The sequence below is a fragment of the Ctenopharyngodon idella genome, chromosome 9 (assembly GCF_019924925.1).
Source record: "Ctenopharyngodon idella isolate HZGC_01 chromosome 9, HZGC01, whole genome shotgun sequence".
In the NCBI taxonomy this organism is placed as follows: Eukaryota; Metazoa; Chordata; class Actinopteri; order Cypriniformes; family Xenocyprididae; genus Ctenopharyngodon; species Ctenopharyngodon idella.
Genome location: NC_067228.1, coordinates 25,959,457 through 25,980,351, shown reverse-complemented (window position 1 = coordinate 25,980,351; position 20,895 = coordinate 25,959,457). Strand labels below are relative to the sequence as shown.

Here is a 20,895-nt window from a genome sequence, read left to right as displayed (position 1 = left end):
AGTTTTTGTTGTGGTTTTATTTGAAAAAAAAAAAAAAAAAAAGTTTGCAAAATTAAGCAATATTGTCTCTAAAACATAAGTCATTTCATATTAACTTCTTGTTTATTGAGCTTCTGTATAAAATCAATCACATTTGCAGTTGTGCTAATATTCGGAGGGGAATTTTAATATTGCCTAACAATATCATGTTATAAATATAAAACACATGTACCTATACAAGGGAATTTTTTGTCACCATATCTAGGATTTTGTGGTCATTTTTATTCATTTTGGTTGAATTGTTGCCCCAAGCCACTGTTTATTTCCGACCCTTATACAAAAATATGAATCTAAATTTTCTATATACCTTTGAGTCTACGCAGGTCTTTTCAGCTTGAATGCCCGTCTGAATTTGCTAATCATTTCTTGCTGTTGTTTGAATTCTCTAAAATCTACAGTGTTCATATCCATGACATTCACTGAATCATGAATAAAGTCTGTAACTACAGTACATACAGTTTTTTTACAGGCAGATTGTTGTCTTGGTTGGACTCTGTGCAGTGCTCTTCCGATTGTGGAAGCGGGGCCGAGGGGTCTGTCTGTCTCTGTACCCAGAATTCCTCTGCTCTCATTAGCATATCTGCAATCTGCTCAGTAGCAGCTATGTCTGTAAAAAAAAACAGTCACAGTGAGTCAATGTATAAATCATCTTACTGGAAGTCAGAAGCGGTTCTGATATTACAGAAGATTAAAAAGAAACAAAAAAGCTGATGCAAACCAAATATAGATGAAGTTGATTTCAAAGAGACTTTTTTTGTTCTTTTAAAAGTAAAGATCTTCAACATAAGAAAGAAAGTAATATTGGGTTGGAAAGACAACATTATTTAAACATCTATTTTTTGGGTTAACTATTCCTTTTGAAAGACGAGGCAGACAGTTTTATCTTCACAAAATTTGACAATTATTAGTGACCAAAGATGGCATTTATAATGTCATTTTGAGCCATGATTTTCTCTAGGGTCCGATCAATTTTCTCCCTCATTCCCTCTGTAGCTCACCCCCTGCTGTCTCTCACATGGATGTGGCCATTTTGTGATGGGCATTGAGCCCTGCTGCAGATTGATCCATCTGTGCTCTGATTGGGGGGACGGGGAGGCGGATAATCCTTCCCCCTGAAGGGAACCGTAAGAGAGGATGAGGGACCAGCCTTTTGTCTTTCTTACCGAAAGAAAGTGACTCCCAAAAGAATGATCCTCCAATCGCATATATGCTCTCAGAGAGTCAGATATATACACTGCTCTCTAAAGACACTTTAAGTGAAAAGAAAGGATACATTTTGGCTCTGCGTTTAATCCCAGACATCCTTGAGTTAAGCCGGAGTCTTAGAATGAGCTATTGATTAAAGTCTGAGTTGTGGAGCACTGGGGAAAGACTGATCTAAGAAGACTGATCTAACACCTTGCTGGAGGTTTAGTATGAGGTGCACGAGTCTCTCTCCTGCAAGCCAAGTAGCACACTGAGATCTTACATTATTTTCATAATCAATGTTTGTGTTGTTTACCAGTAAAAAAAAAAAAAAAAAAAATCTAAATATCCTCAAGATACTTGAAACAAAACTGCATAAGATACTAATACTTTTCAGAGAATCGTGATTCTTGTAATAAGTTTATTTTTCTTATCCCAAATTCTTTTATTCTTGATAAAAAAAATTCCCCCTGAGGTTCCTCGAAACAAAACAAACACAAATAAAAACTTTCTTATAAGTGCAGTACAGCACTGTAATTAATTTCACATGCAAACAGGGTTTTTGCATAGTAGTCCTAAAGGCATACCAATAAGAAAACAACACATTTAATTGTGAGGGTCAGAGACAGGGTTACCAGGTCTGCGTAACAAAACTAGCCCAATGGCCAATCAAAAATAGTCCACAAAAGTAGCCCAATGACCTCAGATATCAAAACTCAAAATATGCTATGCTCATACCTAAAATACATATTTTACAGTCATTGTTATGCTAAGTGAACCGCTTAAAGGCTCCCTACCAGGGCCGTCCTTCACAAAACTTAATATGTAGTACAATTTTATCATTATTACAATATAAAATATTTCAATACAAGCATTTAACACTTTTAGACTACTTAGAAACTAGGACCGCAGGGAGAAAAATAAATGTACCAAAAACAAAAACATTTTTGTTTCACATAATCATTTTCCATCCTCTCTCTGACACTTACAAATAAAAAATGACCTCTTAATGACCATTCAGATTGGGTCTTTGCACAAGCTTGCACTGCAGTTCAAATTGTAAACTGTACAAAATGTCTTTTTTTTTTTTTTTTTTTAAATAAACATTTACAAATGTTTTTGTATTTTTCAGAAGACTGTAAAAATGCTACAGTAAAAACCTGTTAATTAGTTATCTGTAAGTTACCTTACCATGTACTGTGAAAACCAGTAAATGGTTTAACATCACATTATATGTAATATTACTGTGAAATGCAGCGAAATGTATTGTTTTCGGTAGTAAAGACTATGAATTACCAGATATGTTAACAAAAATATGTTGCAAAGTAACAATCCCTGCATTTCATGTTTAGTTAATTAATTATTTTTAGTTTTGCAAATGTTTTATTTTAGAGTTGTGTGTTACCCTGATGGTGTTTTGTGGTTGGTATGAGCATGTACATCATCTGTATACAAGTATTGGCCATGTTTTATGGACATGCATCTTACGATGAACTCCTATCTATCATGTAGCTTTTAAATTTTACCACCTGTATTATCAACACACTTTAAGGTAAAATAGTAGATTGGTAGAGATTGATATATCAACGACATATATGGTTATAAGTTGTAAGATATACAGGCACCAATATGCCATCCGGTAATAACTGTAACATTGTCACCATATTTTTATGATGAATTTCTGACAACCACAGCTGCCAGATTTTTACCATAAATTTGAGGGGATATTTTTTTTTACAGTGAGCATTTCCCTAGCAATGCCAAGATCATGGGTTTGACTACCAGGGGCCAGTTGTTAAAAAAAAACATAATGTTTAATCTGGATCAGAATGATCTGGATTTGGAAATCCCATGTTTTGCTATCCAGGATCAGGTAATCCATCTTACCTTTGTGCTGGTTTTTCAAAGCAAAATTGGATTGGATCACCCTGATCCAGATACACACTTTTTCAGATTACCAAATCTGGATTACTAGTGCTCTACAGAGCCCCTAAAGGGACGTGATGATAGAAAGAACATGAGATGGGGGGGGGGGGGGGGTTCTGCGTAGCGTTCACCCGAGAAACTTTGCATTCGCTCGCAAAAAACTTTTGACTAATTCATCTCTTATGATTGTGCCAATGTAATTTATAAACAGTGATTTAAAAAAAAAAAAAAAACACTTTTAATTAAATATAATATTTTTGCTTGATATTTACAGCTGTTATTTTATGGCACCAAAATCTCTTTTTTACTTTACAGTATGTTACCGAAAGGCTAAATATGTAGCCTAATGTCTAACTTTAAGAGTTTAACTAATCAAGAGCAAAATAAAAAAATATGTGTGTATGTATTAAAATGTTTTTTGGCCAGTTTTAAAGTTTTATTACATTTTTGTTCCTCAAATCCACCCGTCTGATGGGATCAGTATAATCCAGATATTCAGTATATATCCAGATATTTTCGATCAAAGGTATCCCAATCTTACTAAAACATTTTGAACAACACAAACTGATGATTTTATCCAGATCAAAACCAAGATTGGATTTTGTGATCTAATCTGATTTCAGAATCCTTTTTTCCTTTTGAACAACCCATTTTCAAGATTTGATCCAATCCGATACCCGAAATCCGATCAGATTACTTTTGAACAACTGGCCCCAGGTTACTGAAAACATGAAAACAAGTGCTGTGCAGGTTACTTTGGATAAAAGGATCTGCCAAATGTATACATGTACGGTAACAGTAAAATTTGAAATGAGTAACAATATCACCGCCAAGTCAAATAAATGTTGATATGTAAACATAGTCAGTGATTTGTTAAAGTGACACCATGAAAACACCATGTTGTTTCTCAATAACCTGCTTTTGCAGTCAAATGATATGTGTTGATTGGGGAGGGAGCTTTGAAATGTGAATGTTAAAGTGTCTAGATAATACATCTAACTCTTTTTATTTGAAAATCTTGTTTTTAATTATATTTCCCTTTGAAACTCTTGGCTTCAATAAGTTGTGACAGTAGTTGTGATATTAAGCATCCTGAGCCACAGGCTAGTGGAAGCAGTTTCACAGACATCAGCAGAGAAGCAAACAGAACTGAGTGAATCTACCCAGCTATGAAATATTCACACCCAACAGAAAGCTCTAGAGAGGAAGAGCAGTCTAACAGTTAAACACTGGGGCACAAGTGTGTAACACATCCCTGACAACTTTGGTTTCAGCTCAATTCTGTGTGAAACTCACAGAGATCTACTACATATACAGTAATATCTGGTAGACTTAACGGTGCTGTATGCGATTTCTCAAATTCGTTGTTGAACACTGTTGATATTTGAAATCAACCCAAACAAACCCAGCACGTGTGCACTCCCGCTTCTCAAAGCCTTGCACTTTTTATAGTTTAATAGTTCATAGCTGCTTGCTTGCTTGCTCGTTGGGACGGTGCACACGTGTGAAGATTATCAGCCAGATCTTAATCAAGTTTGAAATCTGATGAAGCATCTGTGAATATTCAGACTGTCTCACAAGTGTGCACACTACATGAGTGACAGACATACAATGAGATCTGGGACGGCATTCGGCAAGTCTCATATTCCCACCAAGGCTGCATTTATTTGATCAAAATACAGTAAAGAGTAATATTGTGAAATATTATTACAATTTTAAAAACTGTTTTCTATTTGGATACATTTTAAAATGTAATTGATTTCTGTAATGACAAAGCTGAATTTTCAGCATCATTACTCCAGTCTTCAGTGTCACATGATCCTTCAGAAATCATTCTAATATGCTGATTTGATGATAAAATGAAATGTTTCTTGAGTATCAATGTTAAAATCAGTTATGCAGATTAATATTTTTGTGGAAACTGATCAATTTTGTAACATTTTAAATGCCTTTTTTGTCACTTTTGATAAAGTAAATGGATCCTTGCTGAATAAAAGTAATAATTAGATTTTTTTTTGGGAAAAAAAATAAATAAAAAAAAATCAAAGGCTTGTAGTGTTTGCTTGGCTTAAAAGGTGAATATCACAAAACCTTGCTAAGTCTATGCGACATAAAATTTACCCAAATATATATAAAATGCATAAAGAAAATAAAGCACATATTAGGACCTGTTTTGTTTTTGTTTTTTTTGTTTTTTTGCTGCATTTATAACATATTTGTAGCACATTTTCTCCCCAATTCATAGTTTTCAGTCGCGTGACTGTCGCGGAGTCCTGGCGGGCAAAACAGCCATGTAACTGCAGCACAAGCCTGTCAATTTTCCATCTTAAAAGCAAAAATATGTAAAACAAGATGCAAGTTTTGGGCACAAGTGATCCATATACAGCACCTGCAGTGATTTCAATCACTAAAAACAGCGGAATGATTTTTTAAAAAGCTAACGTGAAAAACATAGGGTGGTTATTTGCACCAATAAGGATTAAAATAAGCAAAGTTTAACACTAATCAAGGATTTATTGATCTGGGTTTTATTTTAAACCACTTATTTTAAACAGATTATACGCAGAAAGACCGTTAGAATTAAAGGGCTGATCAAGCAGCATAGGCGGAGGGTGAACCGACGCCAGGCTAAAGAATCAACCCACCCTTAAAGTACATTAATGTACTTAAAGAGTGATATTAAATGATTAAATTCAGTTTAACCCTTTTTGATTATGCATACTATATACAGGCGAGCAGATCTATATACATCTCTCCCAGAATATGAACGCAACGTGTTCTTTATAATGGTTTTCAAGGGGAAAAAAAACGCATAACGAGAAACCTCGTGTTGCATTAATATTCTGTGTTCATTTGTTTGCATGTACAAAGTATGCATAGTCAATAAGGTGTATACTGAATTTGGTCTTTCAATATCACTGTCTTACTACATTAGATCTTACTACAAACCTGGTAAAAATGACTGGCGGCCAATGGAGTAAAGCCTTGTTTTGCCCGCCGGGGGGCGTTCCCCTCAGGGCGTGACGACACGTAAAAACTATCAATTGACCCGAATCAATTCACAACGCCGAATCCGCCATTCTGTCCAACAAAGCAGTCAGGGGAGGTAGTAGATTAACGTCTGTGGACTTGAACTTGAAAAATGGTACGTACTGATGTCTTTCCGCAGTTGAAACAACATTCCTTCTGATGTTCATTCATGTTTATTTGATGCTATAAATTCACTAGTACAAGAAGAGATGATCGGTTCACGAGCCGCTTGAGCTGAGGCGCTACAGCGATCTGTCATGGCACATTAAAGAGCCACAAAATGGTATTTATTGTTTAAATTTCTTTAAAAATGACAAAATTTGAAATTTAAGTCTTTGTTTCATATCAAAGTAACCTGCTCTGTCTTGTCTGTCGACCTGTTGTCAGTGTCCTCTTTGCTTTGCAATATATTTTTCACTGTGTGAGAACATGATTTAACAATAATCATGTTCTACAGACAGACACCATCCAGCAATGAAAGGATGAATGGATGGATGGATGGATGTTTTTTTTCATAATATGTTTCTTTTTTTTTTTTTCTTTTTTTTTGTGATGAAACACAAGCTCCCCCAAGATATCAACATCAACGGCTGAAAACTTTGTATTGGTCGACCACTAGTACAGTTTTTGTATGTGTCTTTGTACCTGAGGGCTTGTCCTGGTTGCAGTTCAGTAGAGTAGGATCTGCTTTGTGCTTCAACAGCTGGCTCACAATGTTGGTCTGTAGGGACACAAACACACATCCATGACTCGAGAGGAACTCAAAGAGAATACTTAAATATGTAGGTCACATCTTAAAGACGGCTGCATCCATCAGTTCTGAGTCTCATCTACAACATCAGCTGCCAGATCAGCTCTGCTCCTGCCTCCAGCACCAAACATATGCCAACACCTCACATTCACTCCCTCAGCAGTGCGTTCATTAGCTACTGCACACAGATATATAGCCATATTTATCTACATTTGTTTACTTGTCTTTTTAATTCTGTTACAGTGCTACCGCTTGATTTACACACACAGACACACTGTTCCAGACACTATATCATAGTATTTCAGACTCAAACACATTGGAGTCATGCTGCAGAAGTGTGTGTGACTGTGTGTGCATACAATGTATGATGTGAAAGCATGTTTGATGTATTATATATGTGTGTGTGATCACACACATATATAAGTATATAAGTTTCATCAACTTTTGTTGATCACAGAGCTTATTTTTGTGATAATCCAAAAGCCTATGGGAAAATCCTATTGGGTTTTTGTCAAGCGAACCAGCGAGATGCTAACTTCTGATTGGCCTCGAAACGTGAGCGTGTTTGCTGCTTATATGAGAGTTAGAAAGGCCTGAGGATCAGGACAAACAGCCAATAAGACTCATGCTTTGGTTTCATTGTCTGTTTCTCATAATATAATTGAAGGTGTTACTTCAACAAGAATGTGTCAGTCTCTCGCATTGGCTTTTGACAATCAAGGCTTTTGTAACAGGTCGCCCACCACACTAGCTAGCAGATATGGCAAAATTACTCACCACTGCAAAAAAAAAGAAAAAATTGCATTTGATTGGTGATGGGTATAATTTTCCATCCAGTGGCGAGGCTACATAAAGGCCAGGGTGGCACTGGCCCACTCAGATTGTTGGCTGGTCCACCCAAACAAATGACAGACAACATATGTGATGTGATCTGCGAAAAACCATCACATGGTGTAATTATGAACTATACACGGGTAATATGAAAGCTGGATTCGAGCCCTTTCCAAATCTGTTTTTACTTCTTAGCTTGTCTGTAACAGAAGTTATGATTATCTGAAGTCGGCTGATCGCTCTGATTTTCAGGAACAAAATTCTGAGAAAAACAGGTTTAAATATCTGTCACCCCCTTTTTTTCTCATAGAAATGAAAATGCACTATCCAAACATAAATGGTTGTAATTCAAGAATGCTTTGGAATATAGACATAAGGTTGGTCTTGTTTTAAAGAAGACACTTGTCAGATTATTGTAGAAGTGAAATAAATTATGAAAGTGAAATAAAAAAAATAAAAAAGTTATAGAAGTTTAAGTTTATGAAAATGTAAAAATATAATTGTTTATATTTTATAATAATATATTACAAAGCATGTTATACTCTTAAACTGCAAGAAAATAAAAGCCAAAAATGTCAACATTCCAAATTTTAGGTTGAAATATTTCAAAAATGAGCTTTCAGTAAGATTTTGTTTGGGCGCAGTACCAAACGTTTTCACTAGATGACACCCAAGCTCCATATCTGACCATTTAAGGGCGCCTCCATTTATTTGAGTAAACTGAACCATATATTTCCATATTTTCATACATTTTATGAAGTAGACATCCTATTCAGAAGTAGTATGGTTAGTTTGGCAGTATTTAATTTGAATTCAACCTCTAATAAACACAGAATTAGAACGTGTGTTCATTATAGCTTTGTTGTTCTCTTGTGCTCTGCCTTCTCATGTTAACGTTGTAGGCCTATTAGAAAAAAAATCTTTGCATGCAGTAGTTTATACAGGACTGGCAGGAAATTTGCATTAATACACCTTCATTCTACATGTTATATGGTTTATTTTGATAGGTGAACTGTCTTTGTAGTGTTAAGTTATGTTATAGAATGATAATTTAATGAAAACCCAATTTTGACAAAAAAAAAAAAAAAGACATTCGACCTATTTTTTTTTTACTTTATTGAAAACGTTCCTTTGCGACATCCGACAGGTTTTCCCAGATCGCATCACATATGTTTTGTGGGAAATGAGAAAAATTATGCATACGTGACAATATCAATCACGCAAATAAATTAGTTAAGTGTATGCTACTCCCGAAATTTTGCAGGTGCAAGCAGGAAAAAAAAAAAGATTATTCAAATTCTGAATTGATTATATATAACTAGTAAGCTCGCAAAGAGTGGTCCTTTTATAATCACTAAAAAGCTGACACTCATCTTAGTTCATCACGATGACGCGATCTCACCAAGTTCCGTTATAATCAATGAAGCTTCCTGCACTGCACAATGAATCTCTTGATTACCTTTACCGTTACCACTTTGCACAGAACTTAGAACTGAATAAAAACTCTGGAGTTTTGAGCAGTGAGTGGATTCTAACAAACACCTCCAATTGGCCATTGCGTTCAAGAACTCAACAGATATGTTTGTGAGTGGCTATATTGCTCAAAGCTGCAATAAATAAATAAATAAATAAAATGTTGTAAATAGAAACCTTTGACGCTCTCCAGAGTGCAATACGCATAGGATCGTTTGCCAAATCGCCAATATGCTATTATTACAGACCAGCAGTTAAAGGCAGATTTTCCCTCTAAAAGCAAAAAAGAAGCAGCAGAAGGTAGTGGTTTAACTGAGACAATTCCATTTATCCCATGTATTTTAAAATGGTGTCATTTAAGAGTAGACATTGGTCCATCCTATTTGACCAAGGTCTACTCACTTTAAAATTTCTGGCCTTGTCACTGATTTCACCCAGTTTACAATGTTCTCCATTGTTCACTGCATGTACAGATATGTGTTTTCAGCTGTTAAGATTGTGAATGATGATGCTCAAACTGAACTGAAACTCTGCAGCACGACAGTTCTGCTGAGTCACACAATCATCTGCAGTGCTAATGACTGACTCAATGTTTCTCTGTGTGTGTGTGTGTGTGTGTGTGTGTGTGTGTGTGTGTGTGTGTGTGTGTGTGTGTGTGTGTGTGTGTGAGTGAGTGAGTGAGTGAGTGAGTGAGTGAGTGAGTGAGTGAGTGAGAGAGAGAGAGAGAGAGAGAGAGAGAGAGAGAGAGAGAGAGAGAGAGTGAGAGAGAGTAAGAGAGAGAGAGATTCTGCCCTGCTGCAGTGAATTATGGATGTGGCCAGAGAAAACATCTCTCCATTTATGTTTATTATTTGTGAGTGTGTTTAAGTGTGTGTGTTTCAGGTATACCCTACATTATGGGGACAACATGTCCCCACAGAGATGCAACATCCGAAATCCTTGTCCTTGTGGGGACATTCTTTGGTTCCCATAAGGAAAACAGCTTATAAATCATACAAAGTGATTTTCTTTGAAAATCTAAAAATGCAGATTGGTAGATTTAGGATTAGGGGATAGAATAAACAGTTTGTAGACTAAAAAAAATCATTATGTCTATGGTTTTCTCATAAAACATGAAAACCCCACACTATCTCCAGTGTTAGACAGTCTGATTATACTGGTTCTTGGTTCCAGAGCAGCAACTTAGGCCAGTGCAGAGCATTTTTTCCAGCCCTCAACTCTTTTGTTAAACACATGGAACTTGTTTTGTTAACAAGCGCAAGCGCTATGTTAATGGAAAAAGGGTAATGGAGAGAAAAATCAGTCAATTCGCTGGACTGCAAATGTACTACCTAAAAACCTTAAACTCACAAAAGAGACACAGTGAGGAAAAAGGAAAACAGAACTATGTGTATGTAGGCGAGAGTGTCCTGAGGGACAAAAAGTACAAAGGAGAAGAAAGAAAATTCTCTTCATCAGCAACCTGAAACATTATCAAATATTTGACCATGTCAGCAGGTTCGTCCTTTCCTCCAGAAATCAATCTCCAAACGCTGTTATTTAACATATAAAACACATTAGTACTTGCATGTGATCCTCAAAGCTCGAGTCCATCTGGCTGGGAATTGGTAAGATCAATGCAATGCTGAAGTCTCATTAATCAGGAACAGGAAGGGAGGGTGATATAATGAACTGTATATGGTCTACAATAACTCGAATATCGATACATTCTAGTGACCGTGAACAGCAGTGATCTGACATAAGCGCAAACACAAGAAAGCACAGGGAATATAGCACATTACATTCAGGCAAATTAAAATTAGCCATATCGTTTTGTCCAGGGGTCAGCAATCTTTTTGACATCAAGTGCTATTAAATAAATAAATAAATAAATAAATAAATAAATAAATAAAAGCAATCTTATTTTTGAATTTCATATATTAAATGAAAACATTTTTTTATTTGTGTACCAATGCAAAATAATGTAATATGTATTTTTTTCTGTATACATTTAAAGGAATAATTACTACAAAAGACAATTTGTCATATAAATGCATTTTCTAAAATAACTGAAGAAAACAAATATATTAAATTGTATTAATATACAAATGAATAAACAAATGTATAAAATAAATGTAAAAAAAAAATAAAAATAAATAAATAAATACATTTTTTTTATGTATTTGTATAGCACTACAAATTAAAGTAATAAGCATTTATTTTATGTTTCATTAAAGGAAGAATTACTGTAAGAGACAGTTAGGCAACTATATACATTATACCTAAAGAAACTAAATGCACTACATTAAATTGTAGTGCTATACTAATGAATAAAAAAAAAAAAAAAATGTTTATTAGCTTATTAGCATGCATATTACTAGAATATTGGCTGTTTATTAGTACTTATTAAGCACATATTAATGCCTTATTCTGCATGACCTTATTCTACATTCTTAATCCTACCCAATACTTAAACTTAACAACTACTTTATTAACTATTAATAAGAAGTAAATTAGGAGTTTATTGAGGGAAAAGTCGTAGTTAATAGGGAATATGTGTTCCCTATACTAAAGTGTTACCATAAAAACATATTAATCCATTAACCAAAACCATTGACAAGCCCTGGTTTAGTCCATATTTGATTGTGATTTCAAAAACCATTGTCCATTAGGAAATGAGTGCCCTACAATGATATGTACCTGCCCATATTTGGCAGCCAGATGTAAGGGTGTCCAGTAGCTGTTGTCAGACACCTGGACATCTGCACCATTCTCCAGCAGCACTGACACAACCTCCTTATAACCACTGGCACTGGCGATGTGTAGCTGTAAACACAACATACAAAAACAAGCATTTAACAGGTCATGTTTCATTTGACCAAAAGCCTTCCCATTCAAATCACCATCTGTACACATTACACAGATTGTGTTATGTTTAGACATCAGTGAACCGTTACATATTTTGGGATTCATGTATTTTCTCACCAGCGTGACCCCGTCATCATTTTGTTGATTGACACTGCCCCCGCTGCTGACCAGCTGCCTCACATCAGACATCATGGTGGATGAGCGCTGGGTCTTCATCTGGTGCATAGAGCTCATGTCCACTCCTTACAAATACATAGACGGGTGTCAAAGTGAGAAGGACATCAGGACAGTGCTCTTATTTATCAGTGTATGGGATCAGATAGGATGGGTTATCTCTCTGTGTCAGCCTGAGGATATATTCTTCAGATTCACGTCTGAGGCAACAAATCATCTTCACTTGCAAATGGTGTTCTATGGCCATGTTCACACAGCAACAGAATACAGTTGCCTATTCTGTATTTGAGTCCTTAATACAGTTACGTTCACATACAATTCAGTTATTTACGGGAGTAACAACCGCATTCTCTGAAACCGGACCATATAGTTGTCTGGCAAGCCGTTTTAACATTTAATCCTTAAAATGTACTAGTATCTATTCTCATTTTAGATACTACTATATATTCCATTAGGTACTAGTACTTATTCATTCGCTACTAGTGATTATAGGTACTAGTATATAATGAATAAGGACTAGTGTTTAATAACAAGTACTAGTGTCTAATAAATAAGTACTAGTAATAAGTACTAGCAGGGCCTAAAACTAACTTTTTGCCACACCTGCCAATGGCTGGTGACTTAAGAAAATGTACTGGCCATAAATATTTTTTACCGGCCATAAAATTTTAGATACCAGTGAAAATAGTAAAACTTTAGTATAAGGAACACATATAAACAATTAATTAATTATGACTTTTCCCTCAATAAGCTAATTTACTGCTTATTAATAGTAAGGTAGTTGTTAAGTTTAGGTATTGGGTAGGATCAAGAATGTAGAATAAGGTCATGCAGAATAAGGCATTAATATGTGCTTAATAAGTACTAATAAACAGCCAATATTCTAGTAATATGCATGCTAATAAGCAACTAGTTAAAAGACCCACAAATAAAGTGTTACTGTGAAAATTCACAATTCTCTATTCCAATTTTGATACCACAGCTAAAACTACTAGCCTAATTAAAATAAATTTAAAAGATTATTAAAGACAAGTAAACATTAAGTATTAAAATAAGAACAAGTAATCAAATTACAAGCAAACACAAATAAATACAATATAACAAAGATACAAATGAAATAAACAGTGATTTTCATGTTTTTTCCAGGTAGTTCTGACAGTAGTTTTCAGGTAGGCTACAGAAATTTAATAAAGTAAGCAAATGTAATAACACTGCATAGTCTTCACTGCATAAATTAAAATATCCTTATTAATTAATCCTTGTTAAAGTTACAAAAGTTATTCAAACTAGAGCAGTGAGTGATTTTTCTTTGTCATTTGTTGTTTGATTAACATTAAAAACGAAGACAGCAGCAGGAATTTTAGGCTGCTGTCACTTTAAGAGCGAATGCATGGATCTAATATACTAATACTGTACACACATACGTTTACTTTCTCAACTGTTTACGTTTACTTAAGACATAACAGACAATGTTTACTAGGATACTCACTATTTTTTGGCAAGAAGACATGAAAGAGAGCTCTGCTTAATATTCGCACGCTGTCTCAGATGCGGCTTTCTGGGTACGTGCTTCAGTTGTGTGCGCACAAAACTTTCCACACAGCTCACGAGAAACAAAATGAGTTCCCTTTTGCATCGACTTAAATATTTAAATTGTCAAGGCTTAAATTTTCATGACAATGCCCATCAACTTAAACTTCTGTGACGGGCCTGTCAAACGTCCCGAGCATCGCTCACGTTTTTTCACGTTCATGCATTGTTAGAATTCATAAAAATGTTACCGGCCAACAAGCGAGTGACACCGTTTTACACTCGCCTTGGTGAGTGTTAATTTTAGGTTCTGAGTACTAGTATCTAATAAATAAGTAATCATATCTATTTAATAGGTACTAGTATATAATGAATGACTACTAGTATCTAATAAAAAAGAACTAGTATCTAATGAATAAGTACAAGTTTCTTTTAAAAATGTACTAGTATGTCAAAAATAAGCATTAGCAGCTAATGAATAAGTACCAATACCTAATGGAATAGATACTAGTATCTCAGAAATAGCATGAAAACAGATACTAGTACATTTTAAGCATTAAATGTTAAAACGGCTTGCCATAGTCTGCCACGTCATACAGTGCGAGAGCTTTGCGCTGCACAAACGGGTCTTCCTTGTGTTAGGGTTATCGTGTGGTTTCACTTTCAGTAACTTACAGTGACAGAGATATGAGCTGTGTGTCACCTGAAGGTTTCAGTTCTCCACCAGAGCTGCTCCTGTCAGTTTTGAGTTCTACACACAAGTCAAATGCTCCGCTCTCCACCCAGATATAAACGCTGCTGTCAGTTAATGAAAACTTGACGGATGAACTTGTAGCTCGATTGGACTCTTTTCATGTCAAAAGTGATAAGACTTTTCAGTTTTATGCAGCCTTGGTGAACATAAGAGACTTCTTTTAAAAACATCTTACCGACCCCAAACTTTTGAACGGTAATGTGCATTTATGTTCACCAATCACCAAGTCCTAGTTATGCATATATGTAGTCATCCAAAACTGGTAAATGAGGAAGTAAATGAATAAATGGCCCTACCATTCTCCTCCAGGTGCCTAATGAGGATGTAGCTGGTTTCCGTCCCTTCTGTGGCGTAGTCAAGTGGAATGTTCCCGTTCACATCCTGCAGGAGCACGTTGACTCCAGCCTTCAGACGAGGTGTGATGGAGAGGAGCGGGGGAGGGGGAGATGGCAGACAGATAAAGCAAAACAAGACGTAAACAAATTGAGTCCCTCTTGCCCCATTCATCAGTCTGCAATCGATGATAAACTACGGCCAATTATCACACTTTCCCAGCATTCCCCAGGCACCCGGGCTCAGGGATGAGCTACATTAACAGAAAATAGTGCGTTAACTAACTCATTAAGATAGGGGCAGGTTAATGGGGTCTACGGTGCGGTGTTGAGTGTCTGGGTGGCAGGGGGTGATGTGATTTATGAGGGTCTGCTCTCTAGAGACTCCAGACAGCGATAAGACTCTTTACAAGCAGAAAGCATGACGCAGGGTTAAGACTTTGGAGCAGGTGGAATTTCTGGATACCGCAATGGTCGAAAAAATGATGGCGGTGTCTTTTTAAAAAAATCATAATTCAACATATAATACATCAAAAATTTAACAATTAGCAATCTACTCCAATACTGCAATCCTGCAGATTTAAAGTTTGCTTTCTTTTAATTCAGCTAAAAGGTCACGCTGTGGGTTATCAGTCTTCTACAAGTCTTCATGTGATACGAATTCACAGGTCAGAGTTCACCAAATTGAACTTTGGAATGCAGTGAAATGCATAACTTCTTCACTTGAGCTTTTGTTTAGTGTACTGTGAAAAAGAAAAGTGTAGTGTGACCGCTCCTTAGATACTTATTCGCATAAACCGAATCAGAATAAACTCAAATAAACTAGATATTAGACAAGAAATGGCCGGAAACCAAACAACTGTTCTATTCAGAAACTCTTACAGTTGTTACATTGACATTATGTGAGTGAATCTCGAAAAAACATGTCCAGATCAAATTCTACATCGATTGATCAATCAACCAACCAACCAACCAATCCATCCATCCATCCATCCATCCATCCATCCACCAATCAATCCACCAATCAACCAATCAATCAATCAACCAATCCACCAACCAATCAATCAATCAATCAAATCAACCAATCATTTTTTTTTTTTTTTATCTAAATATTTATCTAATATTTTTTATCTAATATAAATTGCAATTTTTTGAGAACTGGGAGAGGAAAGGGGCTTCACTGTCATGAAATAATATTGAATATACTGTAAAATGTTGGTGTGGCTGTGGCTTTTAGTCCATGTTTGTTAGCTTTAATGTCATCTATATGTGCAGGTAGTAAGTTGCAAATAAATGCTTAGGTTCAAATGTAATACAAATGTAAAATTTACCATCTTTCTCTTCTGGGAAAACTGATTAAAACATCAAATCACTCATATTACATTCAGGAGCATATATCCCATGTTTGGTCCAGTCTGTAGTTGTCCAAAGTGTAGTCCAACAATAGTGACAGAAAATTAAGGCTATTGGTTAATGTCCAACGCAAATTTCCTGTTTCAATAAGAAATACGTCAACACAGAAAATAAAACCATGCTTGTCAAGCTATTTGATGGATCCTTTAACTATAGGTCTGTTAAACTACTTAAATATATATAAATGTAAGTGCCACTAATGTAGGTAAGAGCCAACAATTATTCCAAAGACCGTATTAGCACTGCACTAAACAGAGAGAGACGAAGAGGATGGCGTGACATTTTAAATACAAAACTAAACTTCAGCAAATCACTGCGTGAGATTTACAACCATTTCTCACATAATGGCCTGTGTGTAATTAAAGCTGCAAATGGCACGTCTCCATCTGACTGGCTGGAGCACAAAAGCGTTGTGACAAATATGCAGCTTATTGTCTCTTTTCCCAGCATGCATTTCAAATCCAGCCATCAGCACATTCAGACTGGGGAGGTTGCGTCAATCACGCGCTGAGGTTAGCAGTAGGTTAATGAATGTATTAATTAACATTAACTATCAGCAGCCTCTTTTGTCTGTATTTATGAGCGATGGCTTTTTAGGACACACACCAACCCCAACACACACACACACACACACACACACACACACACACGCACACACACACAAGCACACAAAGCTCCAGAGAGCACTGACGGATCTGACAGTGTGAAACAGGAGTGTGTCATGACCTCCTTCCTGAAATCTCACACACTACACTCCAGTCCTCCACCGATTCATCGATCCGTCTGGCGTGGAACTGCTATTGAACAAGATGTGAACGGTTAAAGCGTGAGCATGTGTGAATTGATTAGGTAGGGTCAATGTGAAGGACAGTACGTGAGAGAGAAAAGGTGATGAAGCCATCAGCATCACCTCCTCTGATCGACAGAATCCTCTGTGACACTTTGACAGTCCTGAATACTAACCAACAAACACCTGGACTTACAAACTTACCATTTACCTCAATGTGAAAAACAAAGTCCTAATCATGCGAGAACTAAACTATTTCTAAATGTGTTGTACAAAGGCAGTACATGGGAATATAAATTTAAGTCTTGCACTGATATGTAGGCTATCTTAATTTTGCTTATTATTTGTGTGTATGTATGTATGTATATTATTTTCCATTTGATATCCTTATCTCTTTACCCAATTAACGTTACGTATTATCTAATAGCCTATTTACAGTACTATAAAGCCTATGTTTTGTAAATACTGTAAATGCCCGACAGTCATGCAAATAAAGCTTTGATTATATTACTTTATCTCTGTAGGTGCATGGGATTTTATGGGAAGTTTACTTTTTATATAGTCTAATTTCACATATTTGGCTATATATTTCATTTTATTTAGGTTTAATTGGAATAAATAAATAAATAAATAAATAAATAAAGACTCGATCCGTGAATGGATTTAAAAGGCTGTGAGATGGGATGGATAAAAATGTATGTAGGCCTATATTATTTTATGTTCTTACATTTTTTTTTTTTTTATCATTTATTGATAATAACAAACTTCATTTGAATGCTGTCTATAGGCAACACTGCGCGCAATATAATAGGCTATAATATATTAATATAATAATTTCTTAATTCTGCTCCTATTTTGTCATTTTTAATTAAAAATAAATATTATTATAGGCCTATCCATTTACGATAATTCCAGGTTGCTATGGTTGCGCAGATTGTTTACGCATTTAACTCATGGCCATGAGAAATAGATGTGGTTCCCTAAGCATAAAGAAGTCGTGGCCATGAGAAAATATGTCTTTCCCTCAACATAGCATCTTGAGGCCATGACTTTACATTGTGTGACCGCGACATAAGGATGTTGTTAACTCGAAAAAATAATATCGTGGCCATGACTTATGTTCCCACAAGTTAATATGACGTTCCCATGAATTAATATATAGTGGCCACGACATATTAACACGTTCCCACGAGTTAATATATCATGGCCACAACAAAACTAAGTGAACCGTCCATGTCCCCTCCCGGTCACAGCAAAAAACAAAAAAAAAACAAAAAAAACAGCTATGCTGCTTAATATATTAGTGAAAACTAGAGATGCACCGATACTAAATTTCTCTGCCGATACCGATAGCCGATTATTCACAATGATATCGGCTAATGCCGATACCGATAGTTTGGTTTTTCTTAAAAAAAAAAAAAAAAACTCTCCCAAATAATGTCATAAACTATACAGGGAACCCTCTCATTTGGTACAGTACAATATTAGAGGTTACAATTAACAACAGAGGTATTATATTCAGCTGCTGTTTATTTTCAGATATAATAATTACACTCAAATAAAAACTGAAATGTATAAAACTTAGAATCTCATAAGGTAGTTTTCATAAGCACTTGTCTTCATGGCAAATTTGCACAAACATATAATTAACAGTAAATAAGCTCCTCTCTAGTGTTTTTTATATATAGATAGCTAAGGAACTGTGAACATTGGAAAACATTCCTGAGGTAAATGTAACATGATGTGACATTGTTCACAAGCTGTTTTATTGACGTCTTTTCGTGGTTGAAACACAAATAAAGTGAAAACATGAGACGTGATACATTCCGGTCAGTTGTACAATATATTTCAACATACCTTTGATGTTCATTCATGTTTTTTGCAGAAAGAACTTTTATTGAAGAGGAAGAAAAGACTCGCGCTCCGAGCTGCCGCCTGAACTGAGGCATTACAGAGATCTGACACGTCACATTTAAGAGCATCAAAACGCCATGTATCGTTTGAATTTCATGATAAAATGGACAGAATTTGAAAACTGAAACTTTCATTTTTATCAGAAGTAATAAAGCACAAAGCTTTTTGCAATTATTGGATGAGAGGCGCTACAAATAATATTTCATGTAGGAAAAAAAAAAAAACGCAGACCTGGCAACCCTGGCTTGAACTATGGGTGATTCATAGGGTCAATAGCCTGCTTTAACGTCGCTATTTGTAAATGGTTAAAATTCAACACAAGTGATTTTCTTCACACACAGTATGTATGAGTTGCAGTCTGAACACGTCTTTCCGCACCTTTTTGATTGACAGAATATAATCGGCCCTGATCATCTGCAGTTTTTACACAATCGGCCGATGGCCGATAGTGATAATAGCTTTTATCGGCTGATACCGACTGTTGGCCGATACATCGGTGCATCTCTAGTGAAAACTGTTTTTTTTTTTCCTTCCCCAGTTCAATGCATTTTTACTGAAAAAAACAAAAAACAAAACATATATATATATATTATATATATAATAAATACAGATTTATTAAAAAAGAAAAACTGAAATATCACATGGTCCTAAGTATTGAATGCGGCCAAGTACAGGGATATCCTGGACGAAAACCTTCTCCAGAGTGCTCAGGACCTCAGACTGGGCCGAAGGTTTACCTTCCAACAAGACAATGACCCTAAGCACACAGCTAAAATAATGTAGGAGTGGCTTCACAACAACTCCGTGACTGTTCTTGAATGGCCCAGCCAGAGCCCTGACTTAAACCCAATTGAGCATCTCTGGAGAGACCTAAAAATGGCTGTCCACCAACGTTTACCATCCAACCTGACAGAACTGGAGAGGATCTGCAAGGAGGAATGGCAGAGGATCCCCAAATCCAGGTGTGAAAAACTTGTTGCATCTTTCCCAAAAAGACTCATGGCTGTATTAGATCAAAAGGGTGCTTCTACTAAATACTGAGCAAAGGGTCTGAATCTATATATTATATTATATTATATTATATTATATTATATTATATTATATTATATTATATTATATTATATTATATTATATTATATTATATTATATTATATTATATTATATTATATTATATTATATTATATTATATTATATTATATTATATTATATTAAAATGCATTGCAAGTCATTAAAATGTGTACTGTATGAGTGGGACACAAACTGACCTGATCTACAGTACTATATTGAACACACTGTTGTGTCTGAGACTAGCAGCGGGAACTAATAGATTACTACTGATCTAGAGCGATCATCATGGGTTAGACAGCAGGTCATAAAATGTGACATAAGTGTCATACCTCTGCAGTACACACATTTGACGGGTTAACAAGCTGACCTCTGGGACTAGTTCAAAATGTATTACCTGTTATGTTGGATAACAATAATAATTCATTTATCCTGACGGAAATGCTTTCAAATTATTTGCACTGTGTCATGGAATAAGCGTTAACATGCAACGGTGCTTTGACTTTTGTCATGTTGCCTATTGATCCACTCTGACCCCTCTCCACATCCCTTCCTTCCATTCACATTCATTTAGAGATATTTTGAAGTAAGCAAGGTCACAAGGAGGAGCTGAGGAATTTACACACACACACACACACACACACACACACACACAGGAGACCAGCTCAGGTGTGCTTCAGAGGCCACAGTAATTGAACCTGACAGTACAGAGGACTGCAGAGAGAGGAACTCAAAATCATGTCAACAAAGGAGAAAGAGATGAAACATCCTCCCCGGGAAAGTAAAAAAAAAAAAAAAAAAACACAAGGTAGACACTTTCCTCTGACTGCACCAGGAAACAAGG

General features: G+C 35.7%; 1 protein-coding gene across 4 annotated transcripts in view; it reads right to left on the bottom strand.

Moving 5' to 3' along the window:
* The window catches only part of myo16 (myosin XVI), a 236,762-nt gene that overhangs the window by 113,740 nt on the left and 102,127 nt on the right, over positions 1-20,895 (bottom strand). For all 4 annotated transcript variants that reach the window (XM_051904891.1, XM_051904892.1, XM_051904889.1 and 1 more), the window contains exons 5-9: positions 14,837-14,945; positions 12,200-12,324; positions 11,915-12,040; positions 6,826-6,901; positions 496-646 (exon numbers count right to left, since the gene is read on the bottom strand). In XM_051904891.1, the coding sequence (XP_051760851.1) occupies positions 496-646; positions 6,826-6,901; positions 11,915-12,040; positions 12,200-12,324; positions 14,837-14,945 (587 nt within the window). The remainder of the gene's footprint in view (positions 1-495; positions 647-6,825; positions 6,902-11,914; positions 12,041-12,199; positions 12,325-14,836; positions 14,946-20,895) is intronic.